Consider the following 26,333-nt stretch of genomic DNA (forward strand, 5'->3'; position numbering starts at 1 on the left):
TCTCATTCGATCTTCAGCAAAGGCACTAAAGCGATCTGATGGGGGGCAAGGGAGTCTTTTCTATAAGTCATTCTGAAACTAGGTCCCACATGGGGAATGACAACCCTTGATCCCTACCTCACGCCGTGCTCAGAAGGCAAATGGAGACCTGCACGTAAAAGCCAACACTGGAAACCTTCCAGAGGCAAAGGGGGAACATCTTCTCAACGTAACTCGAAAGTAACACCCCGAGAGCCATAACCAGGAGAGAAAACCTGATGTAGTGGACTCCCTGAACGTTCTGCTCCTCAACAGACATCATTAAGAAATAAACAGGCAAGGGACGACTGGGGGGCTCAGCAGTTTAGTGCCTCCCTTCAGCCCAGGGCGTGACCCCAGGGTCCCGGGATCGAGTTCCGCATCGGGCTCCCTGCAGGGAACCTGCTTCTCCCTCTGCCTGTGTCTCTGCCTCTCTCTCTCTGTGTCTCTCATGAATAAATAAGTAAAATCTTAAAAAAAAAAAAGAAATAAACAGGCAAGTGGCAGATTGGGAGGAAATATTGGTAAAGAACGTATCTGCACACACGAAGAACCACCTGGCTCGACAACAGGAAGACAGCTCAACTGATGGGGACAGACTCATCACAGAAGACCTGCGGGAGGCCACCAGGCACACGGGGCGGTCCCCTTCATTAGACACCAAAGAGGTGAGAGTGGAAGCCACAGCGGCACCCGCCAGCACACTCGCTGGGATGGCTACGATCACAGAGATGGTGCGCCCCGGTGGAGCACTGCCGAGGGGGCGTGTAAAGTGGCGCAACCCTTTGGCGAAGCATCTGGAAGTACCTGCACAAAGCCTCATCACCCGGCGACGGCTCCCTTAGGTTTTTACGGAGAGGAATGAAAAGACACGCTCGCAAGACACTTGTACGAGGATCCGTGCAGCCGCTTGGCTTGGGCCGCAGGAGCAGAGCCCCGGGCCCACAAGCGCTTGTTCCTTCTCCATTCTGGAGGCCGGGAGGCCGAGCCTCCGCCAGGCCTCTGCAAGGGCCTCGTAGTGCCGACTGCTGGCGTCTCGCCTGGTGGACAGAGAGCAAGCTGGCTCTTCTGATGACTCACCTCCCGTTAACGTGATTAACACGTTTTCATTAACCAAACAACCACCACCAGACCCTGTAGGTTCCCAAAGACAAAAACCTGAATGAGACGCGCTGCGTCGTTTTCACGTTTTTGCCCATCTCTTTAGCCTCCGGTCCCATCAAGGACGGCCGGGCTCCCCACCTGCCTCGGCGTCCTGCCTCGTGTGTGTGTGTGGCTGCAGCGCGTGGGGCGGGTCCCCTCACTCGGATACGCAGTGGGAACAGGAGTGTCTTGAAAGCCTTTTGTGTTTCCCGTGGCAACGGTTAACATTGGCCACGTTGGCTTCGTGTGTTTCTATAAGGAAACTCACAGGAATTATCCAGTAACTGTAATAATGCAAGATCCAGTCGCTACCCCAGTGTCCCCTGCTGTGCTCAGTGGGTCACATGGGTGCCCATTGGGGCCCGTGGCCCCCGCAGCGGCCTGGAGCCTCTGGCCCCCGAGTGGAGGAACAGCCCCATGTCCCCTCTGCCCTCTGTGCGCGATGGTTTGAGGTTTGGGATCTGCGTTTTGGATCTGCTGGGTTGATTCCTGGGGGACCCCGTGGCCGCTTCCTCCATCTCCAGTGGCACCTGCAAGTGGGGTGTCCGGCTGAGCAGTGTCGCGAAGCAGTGTCACGGCGGGGAGTCCCGGGTCCTAACGCCGCACGGACGTCCGGCTCGTCCCTGAACGATGGGCGGATGCAGCAAACGACAACCGTGCCGGTGCCCGTGACTGACGCAGAGTGAGCACGAGACTTTGCACACCATGACGGGGCTCTGTTGAAGTCCCGGGGGTCACCGTCGCTTCTCAGGACGCAGAACGGCCCCGGCGCCCCGGCCGAATCACCCACACGGTCAGTGGTCGTGCAGTGATGGCTGTCCTCCGTTCCCGAGCTGTTCCTGGTCACCAGGGAAAGGGCAGGAGGAAGAAGGATGGTCACTTACCTTTCCAGGCCAGTCTGCGCGGTGAGGCATCCATGTCGCCTCCCGGTGACAAGTGACACTTGCCTCCTCTCCTTCACTCTCTCGCTGGTGTCACCCTGGACTTGTGGGCTGTCACCTAGTCAGGATCGTGCGGTCGACATCACCCACTGCTCTTTTTTATGACCTGGGCTTGGCCACAGGGAGCCCCCACGGTGGCCCCACATCCCCTGCCAGGCCCGCCCCCCAGGAGCACCCCGTTCTCTGAGGACACGGCCCCAGCCCACTCTCCGCTGCCCCCCCAGAAGCCCTTCTCGGGCTCCCCTGCCCCCTTTTGCCCCCGCGCGGGGCTGGGCCTGCGGGGGCGCAGCCCTTCCTGCCGAGGTCCCACACTCTGCCTCCCTCTCGCCAGCCTTGCAGGCACAGAAACCTCACGGCACCCCCTGGGCTCATGTGCTTTTGTTTTCTTTTTTTTAAAGATAGATTGATTGATTGATTGATTGATTGATGACAGACACACAGAGAGAGAGAGACAGGCAGAGGGAGAAGCAGGCTCCAGCAGGGATCCTGACGGGGGACTCCGGACTCCGTCCCCGGGTCTCCAGGATCAGGACCTGGGCCGAAAGCTGCGCTAAACCGCTGGGCCACCTGGGCTGCCCACGTGCTTTTGTTTTTAAGGCTTTTTTCCAAGTGTGCCGTGTGACCTGGCTCCCGGGGCCCCGGAAGCTGAGCCACAGGCTGCCAACGTGGTGTGATCTTTGGGACTTTTGGAACTACTCTGGATTTTGCTATTGGCACTCGAGATAAAACACCAGATTCTTCTGTTTCCCGTGCCCTCCGCTCCCACACGCCACCCATCAGCAGGCCGAACCAGCCCTGGCTTGCCCTCCCCGGCCCAGGCCCACACCGACCCCTGTCCCTCCCTGGACCCTCCTGAACAGTTCTGTGGCTTTGGAGAGGAGGGTGAGGGCCACGTGTCCCTGGGTCTCCTCCACCAGCAGGGCAGCCGCTGGCTGTGAGGGCAGGTGTGGCCCATGGTGTGAAGCCGGTAGTGGTTTCCAGGGAGTTCCTGAAGTGGGGACATCCCGAGGTTGCAGAGGGTGTGCTCAAGAGCCATCCCTGCCCCCTGGCTCGGGTCTGACCCGTGCAAGCTGACAGCCACACCACTCAGGGTCGGAGGGACCCTGTGAAACATGGCCAGCCCAGGTCAGCCTTCCAGGGACTTCTGAGCCACTCGGAGGGGAGTTCATCCTCCCCCTCCACCCCAGCGGCCCTGGGCAGCCACCGTCCACCTTCCCGCCCTGCTCATGCTTTTCTTAGCTTTCCAGCATAACTGTTTCCCTGTTTGCCTAAGGATGTCAGATCACAGGTCGCTTTACAAAATGTTGTGGCATTTTCTCAGAGGATTTTTTTTTTAAGATTTTATTTATTTATGCCTGAGAGACACGGAGAGAGAGGCAGAGACACAGGCAGAGGGAGAAGCAGGTTCCCTGCGGGGAGCCCGATGCAGAACTCCATTCCAGGACCCTGGGGTCACACCCTGGGCTGAAGGCAGATGCTCAACCGCTGAGCCACCCAGGCGCCCCTTCTCAGAGGATTAAACAGAGTTTCCATATGGCCCTGCGGTCCTGCTCCTGGGTATGTGCCCGAGGAACCAAAAGCAGGGACTCAACTAAATGCCTGTTCGCAGGTGTTCCTCGCAGCCCTGTCCACCGTGGCCAGAGGAGCGTTCACCGATGGCGAAGGGATAGACACGATGTGGGCATCCACACGAGGACTGGAACATTGCTCCGCCATAGAAAGGACCGAGGTACGGACACACACTATAACATGGACTGGCCCCGAGCCCATGATGCTCAGCGAAAGAAGGACCATGTCGTAGGATTCCATTGACATGAGCCACCCAGAACGGGTACATCCAGAAACAGAAGGCAGGTTGGAGGTCATGGGGGGCAGAGGGACTGCTACTGTGTAGGAGTGTGACCTGGAGGGATGGAGGTGGTGGTGGTTGTACAACGCGGCATGGGGGCTGCATGCAACTGACCATTCAGTTTATTTATTTACTTATTTTAAAAGATTTGAGTTATTTATTTGAGAGAGAGAGAGAGAGAGAGAGCACGCGCAAGCACCTAAGCAGGGGGAGGAGCAGAGGGAGAGAGAGAAGCAGACGCCCGCTGAGCAGGGAACCCAATGCAGGGACTCAATCCCAGGACCCCGGGATCACGACCTGAGCCAAAGGCAGACACTTCACCAGATGAGCCCCCAGGCACCCTGATCATTCAGTTTAAAATGATTCATTTCGTGTTGTGTGAATTGCCTCCTGATAAATTATTTTTTAAATGTGTCTGTGTGTATGTGTGCACGTGCGTGTGCACATGGGTGTGCATCCTTCCTTGGGAGATGTGGATGAGGGGTCAGCCCTGGGCTGTTGGGCCATCTCACGGGGTGCTGCGCCAGCCTTCTCTGTCACTCAGCCAGTGGTCCCGTGGGCCTCCGGAGGTGGGCCACAGTGTGTGTCCCTGGGGCAGAGCGGGGCCACAGAGAGTCCCCAGTATAGCCAGACCCCCGAGGCTGCTCCAGGCCATGCTAGCACTCTGGGACAGCAGGCCTGGAGAGCACATCCCTCACACTTAGCTGACCCCCACATCTCCTTTGGTGTCTCCGTGGGCACCCATGTCCGCCAACCCCCAATGCTGGCCTCGCTGAGTGTCTCCCCTGCTCCAGAGCATAGTGTGCCTGCCTCGTCCCCACAGACCTGCCTCCACGCCACAGACAGCAGTAACCCCAGAGGCAGCCGCCAAGAGGTCCAGGGACCGGACTGCACGCGGGAGGCTCCTTGCTCAGGGAACAACTCTCTCGAGCCTTAGATATCTCTCCTGACCCCTCTGCACATGGTGGCGCGGGGACGAGGTGCTGTCACAGAGCTCACCATGCTCTGGCTGAGACCTGGGGACCATGCCCACCTCTCTAGTGGGAAGGTGATGCAGATAGCCTCAGGAAAGTAGGTTGTGTTCTGAGAAAGACCGTTTCCCACGCACAGATCCAGCTGGTCTTGTCCAGCAACATGCCATTTCCATGCCTTTGCTCCCCCTCCTGTCACATGTGGCAGCTTGTGTCAGGCCTTCATTCCTTTCACGGTGGAGAGCAGTGCTCCCCTGTACGTGTGCCGGACTTCGTTATCCGTTCGTCAGATTGGAGGCGTTTGACCTGTTTCTACTTTTTGGCTGTTAGCAATAGGGCGGCCAAGAACATTCATGCACAAATATTTTGTGAACGTGTGTTCATTTCCTTTGGGTATATACCCAGGAGTGGAATTGGGTCAGATGGTAACTCTGCTCTTGACCTTTTGAGAAATTGCCAATCTGTTTCCCAAAGTGGTTGTACCATTTTATGGTCACAGCAGCAATGAATGAGAGAGTTCTGCTTGTTTTCTCCGTCCTTACCAACGCTTGTTCGTGCCTTGTCTTTTTCATTATAACCATCCTAGTGGGTGTGAAACGAATCTCATTATGGTTTTGATTTGCGTTTCCCTTCTGACTAATGATGTTGAACATATTTTCATGTGATTCTTGGCCATTTGTAGGTCTCCTTTGGAAAATGTGTATTTGTGTCCTTTGCCCATTTTTAATGGGGTTGTCATTTTATCGTTGACTTGTATGTCCTGGATACAAGTCCCTTACCAGACGTGTGACTTGCAAATATTTTCTCTCACTCTATGAGTTGTTTTTTGGACTTTTTGATGGTGTCCCCTGAAGGACAAAAGTTTTTAATGAAGTCCAATTAATTTTTGTCTTTGATTGCTTGTGCTTTTGGTGTCATATCTGAAAAAACATTGTGTAATCCAAAGTCATGAAGATTTGTAGTTATGTTTCCTTTTTAAAGTTTTATAATTGTAACTTTTATAGTTAGGTCTCAGGTCCCCATTGAGTAAAGTTTTGTGTATGGTGTGAGGCGGGGATCTAACTTTTTATCCTTTTGCATGTGGATATTAAGTTGTCTCAGCACCATTTGTTGAAAAGACTATTCTAATTGAATGGACTTGGAACCCTTTTTGAAAATCAATTGGCCATAAATGTAAGAGTTTATTTCTGGACTTTCAATTCTATTCTTTTGGTTTATCTATATATCCTTATGCCCAAATATACCATTTTGTTTATTGTAGCTTAGAGTAAGTTTGAAACCAGGGAGTACGAATTTCCCAACTTTGTTTTCTTTTTCAAGATTGTGTGGCTATTCTGGGTCCTTTGTATTTCCATGCAATTTTAGGATCAGCTTGTTAATTTATGCAAAAAAAAAAAAGACAATTGAGATTCTGATAGAGATTGAGTTAATCTGTAGATCAATTTGGGGAGTATTGTCATCTTAATGATATTAAGTCTTTTGATCCACAAACATGGAAATCTTTCCACTTATTTAGATCTTCTTTAATTTCTTTCACTTATAGAATGAAAAAAATGTTGTAGTTTTCAGTGTGTAGATCTTGCACATCTTGTGTTAAATTTATTCCTATTTTATTACTTTTCTATTATAAATGGAACTATACCCTTAATTCTGTTTTCTGGTTCTTCATTACTAGTGCTTACACATACGATTGATTTTTGTATATTGAGCTGGTATCTTGCAACTCTGCTGAACTTGTTTATTAGTTATCATAATGTATTTGTGGATTTCTTAGGATTTTCAATATAGAAGATCATATCATCTGCAAATAAGTGCATTTTTTGAGGGGAAGGTGGAGGGTCAGAGGGAGAGGGAGAAAGACAATCTCAAGCAGGTGCCACACCTAGCATGGAGCACAACACGGGGCTCAATCTCATGACCCTGAGATCATGATCTGAGCTGAAATCAAGAGTCAGATGCTTAACCAACTGAACCACCCAGGTGCCCTCAAATAAGTGATTTTTATTTTTTTTCTTACCTAATTGCCCTGGCTAGAATCTCTTGTTTAGTGCTGAATGGAATTGGTGAGCAGGGACATCCTTGTCCTATTCCTGATATTAAGGATAAAGCAGTCAGTCTTTCATCATTAAATATGATTTTGGCTGTGTTTTCACAGATGTCCATTGTCATATTGAGGAAGTTCTATTCCTGGCTCCTTAGAGTTTTCATCATGAAAGTGTTAAATTTAGCCAAATGCTTTTTCTCCATCTACTGAGCAGATCATATTTTCTATTAATATGATGTCTTACACTGATTGATTTTCATATTTTGAACTGAGCATGCATTCCTGAAATAAAACCACTTGGTCATGGTATAGAATTCTTTTTATATATTGCTGGATTTGGTGCACTAGTATTTTGTGAGGATTTTTCTGTATATATTTGTAGGGGATATTAGTCTATAGTTTTCTTTGATTGTCATATCTGCCTGGTTTGGTATCAGGGTACAACTGGCTTCATAGAATGAGCTGGGAAGTGTTGACTTCTCTTCTATTTTTTGGAAGAAGTTATAAAGGATTGGTGTTCATTTTTCCTTAAATATTTGATAGAAATTAGCAGTGTAGTAATCTTGGCCTTTTGTGTGTGTGTGTGTCGGGGGGGTAATTTTTAAAAAGTAACCAGTTCAATATCTTTACTTGTTATAGGGCTCCTGAGATTTTCTTTCTTCTTGAGTCAGTTTTGGTAGTTTGTCTGTTTAAGAATTTGTTCATTTCATCTAGATTATTTAACTCTTTGGTATACAATTGCTCATAGTTTTCTTATAAACCTTTTAATTTCTATAAGGTCAGTAGGAATGTCTCCTCTTTCTATTCTAGTAATTTGAGTCTTCTGTGTGTGTGTGTGTGTGTGTGTGTGTGTGTGTGTTAGTCAATCTAACAAAATTTATCTATTCTGTTGATCTTTTAAGGGACTAGCTTTTGGTTTCTTTTTTTTAATTTTTGGTTTCACAGATTTTCTATATTATTTTACTATTCTCTAATTTCACTTACTTCTCTTGTCATTTATTATTTCCTTCCTTTTACTTGCTTTGGGGTAGTTTTCTCTTTTATGTCTTGTTTCTTTTTTTAAGATTTTATTTATTTACTCATGAGAGACACACAGAGAGAGAGAAGCAGAGACAGGCAGAGGGAGAGACAGTCTCCATGCAGGGAGATCCCAGGTCTCCAGGATCACGCCCTGGACTGAAGTTGGCGCTAAACCGCTGAGCCACCCAGGCTTCCCTGTCTTGTTTCTTAAGATGGAAGTTTAGGTTACTGATTTGAGATCTTTCTTTTCTAATATAGGTATTTACAGACATATATTCCCCTCCAACCACTACTTCACTGCATCTCCTACATTTTGGTATGTTGTGTCTTCATTTTCACTTATCTTGAAGTATCTTCTCATTTATCTTGTGATTTCTTTCAACCATTGATGATTTAGGAGTCGGTTGTTTAATTTTCACATATTTGTGAGTTTCTCAAATTTCTTTCTATTAATGATTTCTAATTTCTGGATTCTCAGGAGAATATGAAGATGTTTCAGGGCTCCCTGTGGACATCTTATTCCTCAGCTTTTCCCTTTAAGTTTTTGGTCAACTTGTTCACCTCAATTGAGGTAATACCGCTTCAGACAGCTGTGATATTAAACAATTGCCACTGATTGTTTTCAACAATCACCCTAGGGAAAAAGCTGTTCACAAGAAGTGAGGATTGAGTCAGGTCAAATAAAGATAAGCCTTGCTTGTCTTTATTTCTGGGTTTCCAGGGAACTACCATATAGGCCAAATAATGATAATTATCAGGAGATGGGGCTCTTGCAAACCCCCAAAATATTATCACTCCTCCAGTGGATGTTAGGCTGCTGGTTTTTATGATTCCTGGGATTATGAAGCTGTTGATTTTCAGGACCACTTCAGGGATGAAGAGGTGGTTGGGAATGGGGCAAGCTAAAATGACCTCAAAGCTCATTGTTCTTTCTGAGATATAGCTGTTTTCCTTGAATTTCTTGAGTTGCAAACCTTTGGTTAAATTCTAAAAATTTGAATAGTAATTTTAATAAATTTTGCCATTGTTCTCATTGCTTTTATGGAAAAACAGATTTTTGGAGTTCCTTATCCTATATTCTGAAAGTGTCTACTTCTGAAGCTTTTTCTTTTTTTTTTTTTTAATTTTTATTTATTTATGATAGTCACACACAGAGAGAGAGAGAGAGGCAGAGACACAGGCAGAGGGAGAAGCAGGCTCCATGCACCGGGAGCCCGACGTGGGATTCGATCCTGGGTCTCCAGGATCACGCCCTGGGCCAAAGGCAGGCGCTAAACCGCTGCGCCACCCAGGGATCCCCTCTTTTTAAACATCAAATACAGTATAAAATTCTGTCTGAAATAGTCTCTCTCTTTCTAATTTTGATGCATGGCTGGCACTCCCTGTCACTAGTCCAGCTCTGGTGGGGTGCTAAGCCCTCAGATCTATGTGACCAACAATGGTCAGTCTGTTGGGTTTGGGGATTAGGCACCTTGGAAAGAAAATGATTCATGGGCAGACCATGTATCTAGAGGCTATAGGTTCTTCTGGCACCTCTTGGCCATGTCATCTCAGCTGGTGGACAGAGGTCATAGGGGAGCCCACAAGAATGTAGTTGGTCCAGGATCTAATAGCATGAGTTAGAAAAAACATGGGAATGGAACAAAAAAATCTGAGCTGAGCAGAAAGTTTCTTTTCCAGACGTGATATCTAGAGCTGGCCGTGGTGCTGAAGACCAGGCTCCGGTGGGGAAGGCCATGGAGAACAGCAGAGTGTAGTGACATCAGCCACGGACCACAGTGGGCCAGGCCAGACCAGGGGAAGGAGAAGGCATTTTTAATGTTTTCAGTCCTGAGGAAGCAGTCAATTGATGGGAGCCTTGTCTTCGTACCTCCTGCTGACATCCTAGTATATTTTACATATTTACTTATATCACAGGCGCTGGCACTAAATCTCACTACAGGAAAACTCACAAGCTAAGAAACAATTACATTTAATAGCAGCTGTCTGAAGCAGGTACTGTTCACAGCTGCTTCTTTCAGATAAGGACAAAAATTAGACTTTGGATTTAAATAGCACCTTCCCAGCTTCCCTTCATGGCGCGCAGAGCATCACATGGAATTAACTAAACTAGTTAGACTTTTCTGAGTTACACAGTAACTTGGGGAACAGCTCAGAAGCACCCCCGTGTTCCTGACACCTGATTTACCAAGCCTGCCGAATTATAAAGAATAGAAAAAAAAGGGAGGGTGAAGCTTAAAGCAGCTGTAAATTCTATTTTGTCATACAGAATCATTTCTGCTGTGCCTGGAGCCCCAGGCGGTGGTCTGCAGACCCCTTGCCCACTCCAGGAATTAACCTCTTGTGTGGGGTCGCCCAGGACTGGGAGCAATGCCTTTCCTTAGTCCTGTCCCTGGGCCCACTGGGAGGGGGCCAGGCTGGGACTTTGACCTGGGACCTGGACCACAGTGGAGGCAGAGATGAATGTCACTGTGTCTCTGAGGAGCAGGGATTTTAATGCTGCGGCTTCAATCATTAAAATACGCTCCAACTTTTTAAAGATGGCTTTATTGGGCTCCTAGGTGGCTCAGTTGGTGAAGCATCTGCCTTTGGCTCAGGTCATGATCTCGGTCAGGGTCATGGGATCAAGCCACATGTCAGGCTCCCTGCTCAGCAGGGAGTCTGCTTCTCCCTTCTTTCTCAAATAAATAAATGAAATCTTAAAAAATAATTTAAAAATAAAGATGGCTTTATTGGCATATAATTCACATCCCATATGATCGTCAGTTTGATGTATATAATTCAAGGGGTTTCTACATATTCACAGATGTGTCTAAACATCCCCCTACTCAATTTTAGAACATTTTCATCGTCCACAAAACAAGCCGCTTCTGTGGACAACAAGGTGACATTTTCAGCATCAGACTCATGTTTAAAAGGTTTACATGTATAAAGATCCTGTATTTTTTCATACACCTGAAAAATACCCTCATATTTGGAGGCAGTAAAGGACCAAATTAACTGAGTGAACAAGGGGACATAAAGGGGGAGATTTTTCAAAGAGTAAGAAAAGAAACCTCATACCTTTCAGCTATCGGCCTTCTTATCCTTCCAGCCCCAACCCGCACCCCCCTCCCAGGAAACCCCCCAACCCACTTTCTGTTTCTATGGATGCACCTGTTCTGGATGCCTGATGTAAATGGAGTCACGCAGCATGTGCTTCCCGCAGTTAGTGGCCTGCAACCTGTCATGTGGGAAAGGAGTACTAGTGACGGGACTGACTTAGGGGAGCCTCACCCTGGGGGGCGCTTCTTCAGTATTTAACCCTGACCACTCTGCTGCTCAGAAGCTTCCAGCAGCTCCTGGCTCACTCGGTGTAAAGGCCAGAGGCTCTTCCCAACCCCCGAGGCCTTGCACGCCTGCAACCTTGCCCGGACCAGCCACGCTGGCCTCCTGGCTGCTCCCCGAACTCACCAGGGGCGCATCCCCCTCCCCAGTTCACACACCTCTCTGGAAAGCTTGTCACCATCTGACGTTCTAGGTGTTTTACGTATGTCTCTATTTGTCGGCTGACTCTCCTTCCCAGGAGAGAGTCAGCTCCACCTGCAGGGGCTCTGGCCCTGTCACTCTTTGCTCACTGCCATGGCCTGGGTGCCATGCTGTAGACACTCACCTGGCCTTTGTTGAGTGACTCAATTAAGCCAAAGGTCTTTAGACAGCCGTGTTTGGCCCTGGAAAAGTTAGTCCTGACCATGGCTGTCACCTTCTCCTCCTACCCACATCCCTACCACTTGCCCACGTCCTTCTCAGTCCCGTAGCCAATAGGTTACATAGAAAAAGCAGCGTGGAGGGTTCTTGCGAGTGTCCTATCTGGGAACGCTGCCTTCCTCACATGAAGCCGTCTTTAGTAGAGAGGCTGCTCGACCTTTCTCTTATGCGCCGCTTCCCTGGGCGGGCACAGTGGACACACTCTTGTACTGACTAGTCAGTCTTTGCTGCAGATTTCTGCAAAAAAAAATGTTTCATTTTTTACAGAAATGGCTGATATTGGCTGTGTTGTATGGACTTGGGATTCAGCTCCATTCCACATGTGTTATTCCAGACCCAGGTTGAGGAGCAGTGACCCCCCCCCCACCCCCGGGCACCTCCTCACCATGCGGGGAGGAGACTCGGCTGCCTCGGCTCGGAACTGCCTCCCTGGTACTTCTCCCCACTTTCCATCGACAGGTTTCGGGGCCAAGCCCAGACCCACAGGGTAGGGGAATTCATTCTGTCTGCAGCGAGGCCCTAGCAAGGCCAGGATGGGGGTCTAGGGACGAATGGCACAACCTGGCCACATAGGCCTCAGGGATGAAAAGGGACAGACTGTCCTGTGGAGTGTGTGGAAGGTCAGGGCAGCTGGCAGTGCTCCGAGCGTCCGGAGTGGACAGAAAGGCCAAAGGGAATTGCAGCCAGGTGTTTCATTCCCTCTTACCAACTGACTCCTGGTGGACCCGACTTCAAACCCGCTGGCATAGGCCTGGACCTTGGCACCCTCGCTGCCCGTGGGGAAGCAAAATGCCCAGGACAAGCCAGGGGCCCAGCGGGTCAGGAGGAGCAACTGGGCCGAGACCAGGTGCCTCAGCCTGGCAGTGCTGGGGCTTCTCCTGGGCCTTGAATCAAGTGAGGGTCCGAGAAAGCCATCTGGGGCCGGAGTGACGGACTGACGGTGCCAAGTGTCTGGGCAGGTCCCTTGCGGAGCTCTTCATATGCGTCAACTTGTTTTCTCCTCCCAACCCGCTGGGGCAGGTGCTGCTTTGTCCCATTCTACAGGGGAGGGCACCGAGTTCTAGGCCGGGGCCCACATAGAGTGCCATGCCCCAGCCCGCCGGGCCCTGGAGCGTGGTCCCTAACCTCGGGCGATCCCCGCAGCATGCACAGCTGGTGCCCAGTGTGGTCAGCTCCCATAGCCTCTCAGAGCCGCTTCCTGCTTCCGGGAAAGGGACTCTTGCCTCGGGCTAGACCGGATCCCCTCCTGCTCCAGGGGGACACAGGCTAGCGGTGGCACGTTTGGCTGCCTTGTGGACTGAGGTAACAGATGAGATAAACAGGGCGGGCTGTGCTGACCTGGCCCTGGGCAGGGGTCATGGCGACTGCCTCCGCTGGCCTGCTGCCTGTCCCCTGTGGCTGAAGACGGGCAGGTGCTATGGGTGCGGGGCTGGCACGGGGGCATTAGCAACGGCTCTGACCCATCCTCCTCATTGACTCCAGCTGATGGACTAGATTTAGGGCTTAGGGTGTCAGGTGGCCACCCCTGGTGAAGAGAAGCAGATAGAGGCTTGGAGCCCAAGCCCTGTGGTTTAGACCAGCGGCTCAGCCCCGCACAGGGAGCCCGCAGCGCCCCGGACGCAGGGGGCAGGCTGCTCCAGGGCCCTTGGGGCTTCCCCCCTCATCCTGGCTTCGGGGCACCCAGGACAGCAGCTTGAAGGCGCTTCCAACCCAAGGCCTGCTGCACAGCAGGGCCTGCCTCCTGGTGCTGTCTCAGCCAGAGAACGTTCCAGATGGTGCAGTTCAGCAGGTCTGCTGGAAATGCCCCTGCTGCGATCACCTCTCGGAGGCCAGATGGACCCCCACCCAGATTCAGTTCTGATGTGGAGACTACTGGCGTGCCTCGTGCACCGGGAAGGAAGGGGGAGGCTTTCAGGGGGGTGCAGAGGGCTCCCCAGCGGGTCTGTTTGAGTCCGGAGAGCAGGAGGGGGCTGGCCGGGGTCTCCGTGAGGGGTGAGGGGGTGGGTGGGTGGGGAGGGCTCCCACTTGGGGTTGGAGCCTGCACGGAGGCCGGCACCGGGTGAGCACCACGCATGACTCCGTCGTAGCCGGAAGCACAGTGACGTGAGGCCTTGAGGCTTCCCCATGGGCCTGGGTGTGGGGGAGGCCCACGATGGACAGACAGATGGATGCATGCCTCCCCCCAACCATGAGACCTGGGGGAGGGGCTTTCTTCCCACCTCTCAGGCCAAACAACTCACTTCCTACTGTCTGCTCTGGTTTTCATTTAGAAGATCTTGAAAATGTTAGCAAAAATGAATCACGGCTCCTGTGGAGGGCCGTTTGGCAGCTCCTCAAACACCCAAAGCCAGTCCCCACGCAACACCGTGGTCCCCCTCCTGCATCTGCGCCCAGAAGAAGCGGGAGCAGAGTCTCGGGGGGACATTTGTTGGCCAGCTCACGTCACCCTGACAGCCCGCATGGGCCCTGGCCCGGGGGTTGTCACGGAGGCCCGGGGACCAGCCTGCGGGCTGTACGCACGGGGATCGCACAAGGGGCCGGTCCCGCCCCACACGTGCCTCCGGGTGTCGTGCTCAGTGACAGAGGCCAGGCGCCGAAGGACGGCCGTCTTCCTCGAGGTCCCTGCAAGGGGCGCCAAGCGGAGTCCATTGGGATCAGCCCGAGGTGTGAGGATGGTGTCGTGCCCATGGGAGCTGGGGGAGCTGGGCCCCCGCCTCGAGATGCTGGCTGGTGGCGCCCCATGTGCAGGCCGGGGCTCCCTCCACTGCCCTGGGTGTCAGCAGGACTCAGTGTCCTGCCCACGTGGCCCCCCAGGCTGCCTCCCACGGGCCCCTCCCTCTCCAAAGCCAGCCTCAAGGTTGTCCCCTCCTGTCGGGGTCTCTGTGTCATCTGCTGCGGCTCTGGACCCACATGTGAGGGGCCCCGTGCTCGGGCCAGGCTGCTCCTGTCGTCTCCCGACGTGAGCTCAGGGGTTCGAGCCTTAATGACGTCCTCAGAACCCTCCAGCAGCACCGGCCTGGGGCGGGGGGCCACGGGGGGACGGGGGGCGCACCCAGGGTGGGAATCTTGGCGTCTGCCTCAGAAGTCTGCCTCCCACACTGGGTATACACTGGGTGCTTAATGGATGCTGCGAAAGGTGGTGAGATGGGTGCGGGACCGAGGGTGGTGGGATGCTTTCCAGCCTAGGTCTACTTTCCACGGCCCCCGACGGAGGTGATGCGCAGCTTGTCAGGCCTGCACTGTCGGGAGGAGGTGGGGGCGGGGGCTGTCCCGGCGGGAGTGTCCGCAGCACGGCGGGTGGGGGTGCAGGGGGCTCGCCCCGCCTTCTGTCCACCCCGGTGGCGGACCATTCTTCTCCCCTGCCGCTCACGGGTCAGCCACCTGCCCGGTGTGTGAGCTTCCTGGGTTGGCCGTGACAAGTCACCAGGGGCTGGGGGCCAACAACAGCGGAACTGTGTCCTCACAGCTCTGGGGGCCAGATGCTGAAGATCGGGGTGTCGGCCACGGGCCCCGAGGTCACCCCGTCCAGCTCCCGGGCTCCGGGTGCTGCTGGCTGGTGGTCGCACGGCTCCCATCTCCGTCTTTGCGGTCACACAACCGTCCTCCCTCAGGACACCTCTTCCCGCATAGACCCCTTCCCGAACGAGGCCACACTCATGGTGGGGTTCAGAGGCGCCTCTGTGTCTGGGGGGCCGCCACACCTAGGGCCCCTGGCATGCGCCCCGCGTGGGACAGGGGGACTCGGCTGCCCGGCAGTGCTGATACAGGGGCACAGACACACCGATGTGCACCCTGAAATCCCGTGTCCCTGACCCCCCGCAGCCTGGGCCAGCTGGCACATTTGTCTCTCGAGTGGGTCCCAGAGCAGAGGACAGCTGCGGCTAACACGGTGCTGCCGGCTGGGGTGAGGGGCTTCCAGGAGCCTCGTGGGGAGCCCTGTGGAGGGGCAGCGTGAGCAGCTGCGGGGGTTCAGCTCCCCTTGAGCTCGGGGCATCCTGCTGACCTTGAGGACGGGCTTGCTGGAGGTCCGTGTGCCCGGGGCGGGGAGGTGGGAGGCGGGGGCAGCGGGCTGCCGTCGTGCGGGGACCCAGGGGTGCCATAGCCACCGAGGAGGCCTGGGATGCTCCCCTTTCCACACGGCGCTCGGTGAACCCGGTGTGAGAGGGGTACTGGGGGGGCTGTCCTCTCTCTGTTGGGCCCCTGGCCCTGGGAGGCTCGTGTTCTGGAGGCTACCAGCTGGGTCCGGGTGGCACACGTGTCCTCACGTGCTGGACGGGCTGAGGGGGTGCCTGGGCACCAGCTCATCCGGGAGGGCCCACCCTCCACACTGCCCAGCCTGGAGGCCCCACCCCAATACCATCGCATGGGGGGTTTAACCGGAGTTTGGGGGAGGACACAGACACTCGGGCCAAGCCATCACCAGGCCCTGTGCCCCTGGCTTGGCACCTGCATGGGCCTCTCCTGAACACGCCCCCCCCCCGGTGTTTGCAGGTGCTGTCCTCCAGCTGGGACAAGGGCTGGGGTGTCTTGGAACTTCTTAGACTCGGGGCTCAGTCCTTGGGCCACCCCTGCCCCAGGCGGAGGTTAAATCGGGGGCTGCTGTGGGGGCTCACGGGGACAGAGCCGCAGCATCCGGACTCCCCAAGGCCAATGTTGGATTTTATCTGTGTTCTCCCTTCTTTGGGCAGAGGGTGGGCGGACCATGCGGGCCAGCAGAGGGGGGCCCCTGCGCTAGCCCAGGGAGGCGGGTGGGGCCCGGGGAGCCCAATCTTGCTGTTGCGCCTCTTCCAGGGATCGGCGCGGCCCTTGCAGCCGTTGGGCGGAGGTAGCGCACGGGCGGGGACGTCTTTTTCTCTGGAGCCCATGGGCCCCTTCGGGCCAGGAGCTCCCGGAGAGAGGAGACGGAAGGAGCAGGGATTGCAAACTGGGTCCCACAGGAGGGGCTCAGGCTCAGCCCCGCCTCCCCCCAGGCAGGGGCCGCTGCTGGCGGGACCGTCCGGGACCCTGTGCACAGGGCTGGTGGGCCTCGGGGGGCAGCAGTACAGCCTCCCACCTCACCAGACAGCTCGGCCCGAACTGCTCCCCGTGCCCGGAGGTTAGGGGTTCGGGAGACTGCGGGTGTGCAGCGTGGGCCTCTGCCTGCCTTTGCACCGGTTCATGCTCCCGGAGAGCGTTCTGTTCTTTGATCTGAAAGTTCTCTTTCTAGAAACAGCCAATGGGAGCAGCACGCAAGTGCTCGAAGGTGTGGACAGGTGAGTGTGCTTCAGCAACGTGGGGACACGCCCTCCCTGTCGGTACCAAGAGGGAGTCCAGCCTCCTTTGTGAGGTCAGGGCTCCTCTGCCCCCGATGTGTCTAGGATCCCGGGGCTCCATCAGCCCCGAGAGGTCGGTCCTGTCCCTAGCACCGCACCCACCGTGGCACAGGTGGCCGGACCCAGGTGCCCCACACTCTGGGGGTGTCTGCCCCCCAGCCCTGCCCTTTGGCTCAGGGCTCAGCTCCACTGGCCTCCAAGGCAAAGCCTGGCCTCCAGGCCACGGTTCACACCCGTGGATGCTCTCCCTGGGGTGCCCAAGGACCCCTGTCGGGTGCTCCCCGGGTCAGAGGTGCTCTCCCCAAACATCCGGACCTCAGTGCAGACGTCATCCGCCCGGTGCTCTCACGGGGCCGCAGCCTGGCAGGACCAGGACCTGCGTGGGGCCGGTGCCAGCAACCGTGCATCTCAAATAGGAAACAGGTACGGCCCTGACCCCATTCCGCCCGGGAGCCTCTCTGGCCCACATCGGAGGGTCCAGGCTGCCCGCTCGGTCCTCCCCAGGACGCCCGTGTCCTGAGGCAGCCTGCCCGGGGCTCCTGCGGGCACAGGGGACCTTCTCCCCCGAGGACAGATGCCTGGCGTCCACCTTCCGGAGCAACGCCGGCTCCCCTCTGCCAGGCAGGAGTGCGCTGGTGTGTAGGGCCGACAGCCCAGCAAGCTGGCTCGTCTGCGCCCTCGGGAATGGTCAGTATTGCGGGATTTTCACGCAGGGAGTGTCTCACCGGCGAGAGGCGCTGCCGTGAGAAAGGTCTACCGCGTGTCGTCCCGCCTCAGGGACACAGGTAGTATCATCCTCCTGGTGTTAAAGACAGAACTTTATATAAAATATATAAAATCGTATCTAAAAGGTCTTGAAGGCTCACGACCAACATCCTGACAGTGGCTATAGCTTGGGGTTGGCCATGGGGAGACCTGTTAACCTCACATACACGCCTGAAGTCCTGGAATGATCGGAATTGAGAGCGGCGGGGGCTGGGGGCAGGCTTGGCTCAGTGCCCCGCCCCGAGGTCGTGGCGGCCCCCTCGGCCCCCACTGCCCAGGCCACGACCCAGGCCCACCAGCCCCTGTGGGTTCCCGCCTGCTGGGCGGGCCCACGTTTGTGATCGCCGCCCCTGGGCCGCGGGGGAGCCCGTGTGTGCGCGTGTGCCGCGAGCCAGGCTCCTCTGTCCCGGGGCCCCGGGGGCCGTCCCCTTGCCCGGAGCCCCGCGGGAGGAGCGCAGCCCTGCCCGACTGTCCCCCCGCCTCACGGTCCCTCGGCCGCTGCCCTGGCCTCGGGCAAAGCCGGTGCGCTCAGCTCTTCCTTACAGCGAATTACAAATAAAATCTGTCTCATCCCCATGACCAGTAACCAGCGTCGGGCTTCCCGCATCTCCCGGAGGGATTTTTTTTTTAATATATATGTAATCCGGTATTACTCTCATTAACAACAAAATATCTCCACTATAGAAATTACTGCTCTACTCTCCGTGGGTTCAAAAGTCAAGCCTTGCGTGGAGTCCAGTGGGGAAATGTGAGTAATGCTGTGGGAATCGCAGGGAGCTGCTGTCCCCGGGAAAGCGGGGGGACGTGTCCGGGCGGCTGCACCCGCGAGGGGCTCCTGTCCCGGACCTCGAACTGTGCAGTGCAGCCCCAAGACAGATGTGCAGCCCCGCAGTCCCCGGGGCAGAGGACGGGCCCGTGGAGCCAAGACTTCCCCCCTGCAGTGCTGGCCACTGCCCCGGGGACGGAGGCGGCCCCAGGGTGGACCCCGTGCGCCAGGATCCAAACACGGGGCCAGCAGAGACAGGGGTGGGCTGGCCGGGGGGAGGGCAACCCGGGCTGAGACCCAGCACCCCCAGACGGACTTAAAGAGGAGATCACTCCTGGGCAGTTCACCTGGCTCTTAAGACCAGTGATTTGTGTGCTTTCCACACGGGGTCCTGATCCCAGTCGTTCTAGAAAAACGTCTGCCTTGTTGGATTCATTTCACATTGCCTTTTCTTTTTTTTCTTTTTAATTTTTTTTCACATTTCCTTTTCATCAAAGGCGTTGGGATTCACATGCGTGTGTATGCACACGAATGTACACAGGTGTGTGCACACATGGATACACACAGAGAAACACAGATGCACACATAGAAACACACGGAAACACAATGCACATAGGAAACGTGCATGCACACACACAAACACGGGAATATGCATGTTCACACGGAAACACAAGCACACATGAACACATAGAAACACACATATGTAAACACACGCACATGTGGAAACACACATGGAAACACATGCTGACACACAAAACACGCATGGACACACATAAGCAAGAGCACGGGGGTGGATTTTGTTTTGTGAACTCGCACATACGTCCAGATGGGTGGAGATGGCTGCTGGCGACAATGTGACCCCGCGGGTGGTGGTCTGCAGCACAGGGGCAGAAGGAGTCCCCGCCTGTGGAGTCTGGCAGAGGTTTTCTTTCTAGAACTGTCTGTCACGCACCTGTGCCGGCCCCCGTGGCCTGGCTCACTGTCAGAGAGGAACAGCAGGTCAGCTCATGGCGCGAAGAGACAGACCTGAGAGCAGGTGTGGTTGGAAGCGTGGAAGTCCTCATGACACACACAGGCACATGCGTGGGGAGCCTGGGACACCAGCTGGCTCCAGGTCGGGGGACCTTATAAGTTAGTGGACCCATGGGGCACCTCTGAGAGGGGCAGGGGGCACTGCTATCAATGATGCTGGGACAGAAGCCTGACCCCGGCAGCCCTGGGCAACCCTGGCCATTGGTCACCCCCGGCACAGTGTCCCTGCGATCCCGTCCCCTGCCTGTGCACCTGTGGCCTCAACGCACTGAACCCAACTTTGAGAGGCTGGGCTTGAGGCCTGCTCCAGAGTCTGTGCCCAGTTCCTCGCTGGGGTCCACACGGGCCAGCCCGGGGTGGGGACGGTGCCCTGGCTGGAGCGTGGAATCCTGAGCACGGGGTGCCGGTCACAGGAGAGCGTGAGGCCTGTGTGCACATCTGAGCAAGGAAGTTTAGTGTCTGTGGGGCCGGGGGCTGCTATGGTGCAGCTGCTGTGAAAACGAGGGGGGGGGGGTGCTTCTCAACAAGGCGGCCACCCACCGAGCTGCCAGATGACCCGGCAACTCCACCCCTGCGACCTCACAAGGGGGCCGAGAGCAGGTGTCCAGACAGAACCTGCACCTGCCCGTGCGCAGCAGCACCCTTCTCAGCACCCAAAAGGGGCAAACGACTCGAGGGTCCGTGGAGGTCTGTCCACACTGGGGAGGAGCACTGGGCAGTAGGAGGGACCCGCGCTGATCCCCCACTACCACGTGGGCAGGCCTCCGGGTCCTGACGCTCAGCAAGGGAGGCCAAGGCACAAGAGATGGCAAGTCCCAGGTGGGGTCACTCGTGTGAACTGACCAGGACGGGCAGGTGCACAGACGTGGGGAGCGCAGGGAGCGGACAGCGGGGACCTTCGCAGGACAGCTGAGCCCTCCTGGTGCCACTGAGCCCCACACTGTGAAACCATCCAGGTGGCAAATGGCGTGTGTTTTACACAAGACACACGTCTCTGGGCTGGAGGGTGTGCTGGCACCGGGGTCCGCGTGGGCCACCCCGCTCACGCCCCACGGAGCACAGCATCCGTTTGCCGTGTCCCCACTCCTGGGCCAAGGCGGGGAGGGGAGGCGAGGGGGCCTGGCAGTGCCTCCCGGGGAGAGCCCCCCTCTCGGAGTGAGAAGCTGCCCCAGGGCCACACACGTTTGCAGATGAGACCCCGCCCCTGGTGGTGTGGGGTTTGCCCCTTTAGGATTCTTCCTGCGGTTGGAGTTGGGGTGCCCTCAGCAAGCCCCCCGTCTTGGTCTCCCCTCCGGGCCGTGAGAGACGTCCTCTACCCGCAGGACGCTGATGCGGGTGTGGACTCGGAGCCCTGCACGGGGCCTGAGACCCTCGAGGTTGCCCCCATGTGGACGCGGCGGTGAGGACTGGGGTGGGTGCCGCCCGTGCCAGTCTGCGGGACGTTATGGGGTGAGCTGCGCTGTGCCCTGGAGTGGGGCATCCCACAGGACGCGTGCGCCGGCACCCCAAGGTCATGAGCGCCCAGGCAGGGAGGACAGACCCGCGCTGTGCAGGTGCATCCGTGGGGCCGGACCGCGGGGGGAGGAACCGCCCGAGTCCTGGGTTCGAGTGATCCCGGCTTCGCCACGCACGCGCCTGAGATTTTAGGCAAGGCGTGTGACTGTTTCTGAGCCTGGGTTTGCTCGGCTGTCAAAGGGGGTGCGGTAGTCGGCAGCTGAGAACGTCGCTCCCGCTTCTGTGAGAGGGGCTCCCGCTGCGCTCGCGGGGAGGCGGTGCTGTCCTCGCGGGGTCCCCTGCGGAGCTTCCACAGTGTGCAGGGATGGGGGGGCCACCATGGTCACCGGCGCCGTGGGGAGGGTCCGGGGCGTCGGGAGCAGCCCGGGGCTCACGGTCGGGGCGAGACCCCCAGGGCCACCTTCCCCCCGGGGCCCCTCGACGCGGAGCCAGCAGCCTTCCTCCTTGGCTGCCGGCAGCAGCCGGCTCAGGGCCCACGGACGGCTTCGGCGCAGATCCCTCACGCCTCTGCCACAGACGCTTATCTCGCACCATTTCTTTTTGGTTTTGTGGTTGCTGGTTTATTGTGCTTTCGAAAAGGCTGTGGCTTTGAAAACAAAACCGATTTTTAAAATTTTACCCAAGTGGAACAGAAATGCATTCTTCTTGTAAAACGTCAAAGACGAAAGTCACAGGGGCGCCCGGGGGCGGGGGGGTGGTGGTGGCTCCGTCGGGGAAGCGTCTGCCTTCGGCTCCGGTCGTGATCCCAGGGCCCTGAGATCGAGTCCCGCATCGGGCTCCCGGCTCGGCGGGGAGTCTGCTTCCCCTCTCCCTCTCCCTCTCCCTCTGGGGCTCCCCGCTGCCTGTGCTTGCACGCTGTCTCTCAAATAAATAAATAAATAGGATCATTAAAAAAGGAAAAAAAAATTCATGGTCACGGAGCTTCTGGATAGGTGACAGGGTCCACGTGCTCCCCAGCTCCGCGCTCAGGGCCCCTCAGGCCTGGCCCGTGCGCCTGCCCCTCTGGGTGCTCGTCTGCAGCCTTTGGAACAGGTGGTCAGCGTGAGGAGGCCCCGCAGTGACCCACGGCCCCAGGGCCATCGCCCCATCCCAGGCTCCCCTCCCTCCGGTGCTCGGGAGCGTGGGGCGTGCCTCCCAGGTCCCCAGCCATGCACCCACACAGTGTGTGGGGTGCTCTGCAGCCTGTTTCTCCCCCCAACTGGCACCATGTAACACATACCACGTACTACTGGTCTTTGAATTCAACTCTGCGCCTTGATCTTCCGAATGTCAAACAGCATCTCTCATGATATCCGAAGTGATGCCCGCAGATTCAATCCGGGGTCACCAACCTGTCCTGCCCCGGCTCCAGCTGCCCCCACCTCTGTTAGCCCGTGGAGGGCCCCTGGGGGGTGACGTAACCCAGCCAGCGTTGCCATTGTGCCCATCGCCCTGTGGGGTCACGCTGCCCGGGTCCACAGTTCTGGGTAAATCCGTGCACTTTCCTTGAATCTGGACGGAGCGTTGGGTCATAGCGGGAGCAAGCGGGAATTCGGGGTTGAGGTCAAAGGGCCTCACTGACCACCCGCCCCCATCCAGCCCTGGTGTCCCTCCTGCGCCCCGAGCCGTGCGCGGTAGGGCTGGCACTTGCTGGCGTCTCTGTTCACTGGCATCTGATGATGACTTAGGACATCCACACGGGGGGCTGCGAGCGGACTGGAGCGGTGGACCTTCACCAGTGGCTGACACCAGTGTGTCCTCACGTGGAGCTGAGAAGCCGCGGGACGACGGGGGCGCAGAGTGGGCTGATGTGCCCGAGCCAGGGGACCCCGGAGCCCCCAGAGCTGGACGAGGCAGGGCCTTGGGAAAGGGCAGGGCCCCGCGATGCCCTCACCTGGACTTGCGGCCCCCAGCAGGGGGAGGACAGCCCTCCACACCTAAGCTGCCCGCGTGGGCCCGTTTGAACAGCAGCCCCGGGAAGCTCCTACTTCAGGTAATTTATGTCATGGAAATGGCTTTTCTGGCTACATCCTGATCCCGTCCCCACCCCCCAAACATTCCTGGGAAGGGAGAGGCACCGGATAAGAGTGTCCCATAAACCTGTCATCTTGCGCAGAACCCCAGGATCTACGCAGGGGCACTGGGAGCAGCCAAGGAAGCGGGAAGCCGGCGGTGTGGATGGAAACACATTTCCAGCAGAGCCCTGCCCCGCGGAAGCCTTCCTCCTGGCGTTGGCTACGGGGCTCCTGGGGGGCCTCCTGCTTGGTGGCCTCGGGCCTCAGGTGGGCCTGGCCCCCACGGATGCCGCTCTGCTCTGCGCGTCTTTGAGAAGCTCCTGGGAACTAGGTGGTCTCAGTGCTGAGCTGGGTGGAAGGGACACCTCCAAGGTCCCTCCGTGTCTGAGGCCTCAGCTTCGTCTACACCGGGGGCTGCGTGAGCTTTCCCCGTGGTGCCCTGGTGAAGTCAAGCTGCCGACCTGCGCCCTGGGTCGTCTTGGGCCGGGTCTCTGCCTGCGAGCACAGGGCTGAGGCCTAGCGGAGTCACGTTCGCCTTGCCTGGACAGTCTCCTCGGCCTGGAGGTGGGCGTGCTGTGTGCCCGCGGATGGACCAGGCCCCTGGGAGGCTGGAGGCCACCTCGGGTGACCCTGGGAGGGAGGCCGGGCCCAAGCGGCCTGCGGGCGTGGGGAAGGGAGGCAGAGTCAAGCTACAGCGGAGATGGGGCGCCCCCGCTAAGGGAGCACCCAGAGAGTGCTCGGACACCCCCTTCCCCGTGAGCCTGCCAACACAGGCCCCTTCCTCCCCGAAGCAGACCCTCAGGCGGAACACGCAGCTCAGCCCCCTCCGTCCTCCGTGGGGCCGGGACCCTGACTCGGTTCCTGGACAGCTGGGCGGCACTGACGTCCAACAGGCATTGGGGACCCGCCCACGCGGTCCTCAGGGCACAGGTGCGTGGATGCACACCTCGGCCAGAGCAAAGCCCTCTTCACTTTCTTTATCAGGGCATTTTGTCATCCAGCTTGGGCAGAGAGTGACCCTAGGAAGAGGTGCACTACTTTCCTCTGTCCCGGATTCTTCCCGGATTTCACAAGTGGCATTAATTACCTTAAACATGAGGACGTTTGCGGGAGCAAATATTCTTTTGCTGTATCTTTGTTTTGGTAAAGGCAGTCTGTCAATTGTCTGGATTCTAAGTTCTGGAAAACAAATGCCATTTTCATATCGAATCCCGTCATCACCCGACACGTGCCCTCACACGGGGGCAGACCAGTCTCTGCACGGTCAGCGTGGGCCGCATGATGTTCTGGAGCAGGGGTGACAGGCAGAAGGCGTGGGGTCAGGGAACAGCCCCACGGGGCAGGTGGCTGTGCTCTCAACCAACCCGGGAGAGCGGAGGGGGCCCGGAGCCCTGCTCGGCCCGGCCCTGTGTCTGTGTGGGGCCGAGGGGGTGGCCCACCCAGGTCCTCGAGCCCTTCTCAGAGGGCCGTGGGCTCAGCTCCGGGGTCAGAGAGTCCGAACACCCAGCCGAGGAACCCCCAGAGTTGCCAGAGCTCAGAGAGGGGCCTGGACCGAATCATCTCGTGGTGCCTCCAGCAGAAAGCACGCCTGCCACCGCGTGAGTCTTGGGCTTCCAGCCTCCAGGCCTGGAGACAACACCGTTCGCAGTGTTGTCTGCAGTGTGTACTCGGCGGTGGCCGCCACAGGGCGCGCACCCGGGGCGTGGGAACAGGAAATATGTGACCCTGTTCGGAGCAGGAAGGGAACGCGGCAGGAATGTTTTTCTTTTTCCCGCAGCCTGGCTTTTCTGGATTTACTTTGATTTTGGTTTATTTAAAAATTATTTATTTATTTGTTTATTTATTTTAAAGATTCTATTTATTTATTCATGAGAGACACACACAGAGAGAGAAGCAGAGACACAGGCAGAAGGAGAAACAGGTTCCCTATAGGGAGCCCGATGTGGGACTTGATCCCAGGACCCGGGGGTCACCCCCTGAGCCGAAGGCAGACACTCAACCACCAAACTGCCCAGGCACGCCTTGATTTATTTTATTTTATTTATTTATTTTTTAATTTTTATTTATTCATGATAGTCACACAGAGAGAGAGAGAGAGGCAGAGACACAGGCAGAGGGAGAAGCAGGCTCCATGCACCGGGAGCCTGACGTGGGATTCGATCCCGGGTCTCCAGGATCACACCCTGGGCCAAAGGCAAGCGCTAAACTGCTGCGCCACCCAGGGATTCCCCCCTTGATTTATTTTAAAGATAAAGCCTTTCCAGCAGTGGTTCTCAGACTCAGGGTGGGTCAAGTCTCCTGGAGGGCTTGTAGGAACCCAGATCGCATGGCCCCATCCCCGAATTATTGGTTTGGTGGGTCTGCAGTGAGCTTGGAAAATTTCCCTCACGATGCTCACATCTGGCCCAGGGCAGGCCTGGGGCCACCTTTTCAGAGCGACTGCTTTATGGAGTCCGACAGGTAAATGCACAAATAATTCACATCATAAAAAAGAAGCCCCGACCTTCCACAGTGAAGAGTGAGGAAGAACGGATAGAGGCGATCGTCAAGCCCACCGGAGCTCGTGTCACCCACACCCCACGCCAGGTGCCCTGTGAGGCCCTGTTGACCTGATACCTTATTGATCCTCACAATACTCCGGAGATGGAGGTACTTTACTTTCCCATTTGAAATGGGAAAACAGGCACAGGGAGATTAAGAAACCCTCCTGAGGTTGCTCAGCCATAAGCCGCAGAGCCAGGATTTGAACCCAGGAGACTGGCCCCTCGAGGATGGAAGCTCAGGCCGGACTAATCGTGCGGATTAGATAGGACCTGCCTCCACTGGGACCGTCCAGGATCAAACTGCTCAGATGCCTCGATCTCAGTGGTAGCGTGGATTTTCACCTGAGGCCTGCCTGTGTGCAGGGGACGGGGCTCTAGGCAGGGGGACGGGACCTGCAGCTGTCGGGCGTCCCTTGGAGCCATGTCAGCCACGGACACGTGCTCAGGAGGGACACCGGCTTCCTCCCCCCAAGCTCTTGGGGTGCTCCCCAGGCCTAGACAGGGCAAGACATTCCCCAAACCACTGCCTCCCAGAGAGCACCCACTGGGTGCCGAGCACAGAGTCTGAGAGGCCTGAGGCCCGGGCAGTGGGCAGGCGGTGGGGGCACAGAGGACCGGTTCCCTCCCTCCCTCCCACAGTCACCTATTGGCAAGTGCCTCCCCGTGGGCTGGT

General features: G+C 56.5%; 2 protein-coding genes across 9 annotated transcripts in view; one reads left to right on the forward strand and one right to left on the reverse strand.

Moving 5' to 3' along the window:
- The window catches only part of CSTB (cystatin B), a 449,713-nt gene that overhangs the window by 49,325 nt on the left and 374,055 nt on the right, over positions 1-26,333 (reverse strand). The gene's annotated exons all lie outside the window — the stretch shown is intronic.
- The window catches only part of RRP1 (ribosomal RNA processing 1), a 132,601-nt gene that overhangs the window by 34,434 nt on the left and 71,834 nt on the right, over positions 1-26,333 (forward strand). For 2 of the 5 annotated variants that reach the window (XM_049104577.1, XM_049104581.1), the window contains exons 13-14: positions 3,712-3,831; positions 12,001-12,239. In XM_049104577.1, coding sequence (XP_048960534.1) covers positions 3,712-3,831; positions 12,001-12,224 — 344 coding nt within the window. In that variant the 3' untranslated portion in view covers positions 12,225-12,239. Of the gene's footprint in view, positions 1-3,711; positions 3,832-9,130; positions 9,277-12,000; positions 12,240-16,939; positions 16,986-18,494; positions 18,559-26,333 lie in introns of those variants that run through there. The other 3 variants (XM_049104579.1, XM_049104578.1, XM_049104580.1) reach the window with 3 other exon arrangements.

This window comes from Canis lupus, chromosome 31 (assembly GCF_003254725.2).
Source record: "Canis lupus dingo isolate Sandy chromosome 31, ASM325472v2, whole genome shotgun sequence".
NCBI classification, from domain to species: domain Eukaryota; kingdom Metazoa; phylum Chordata; class Mammalia; order Carnivora; family Canidae; genus Canis; species Canis lupus.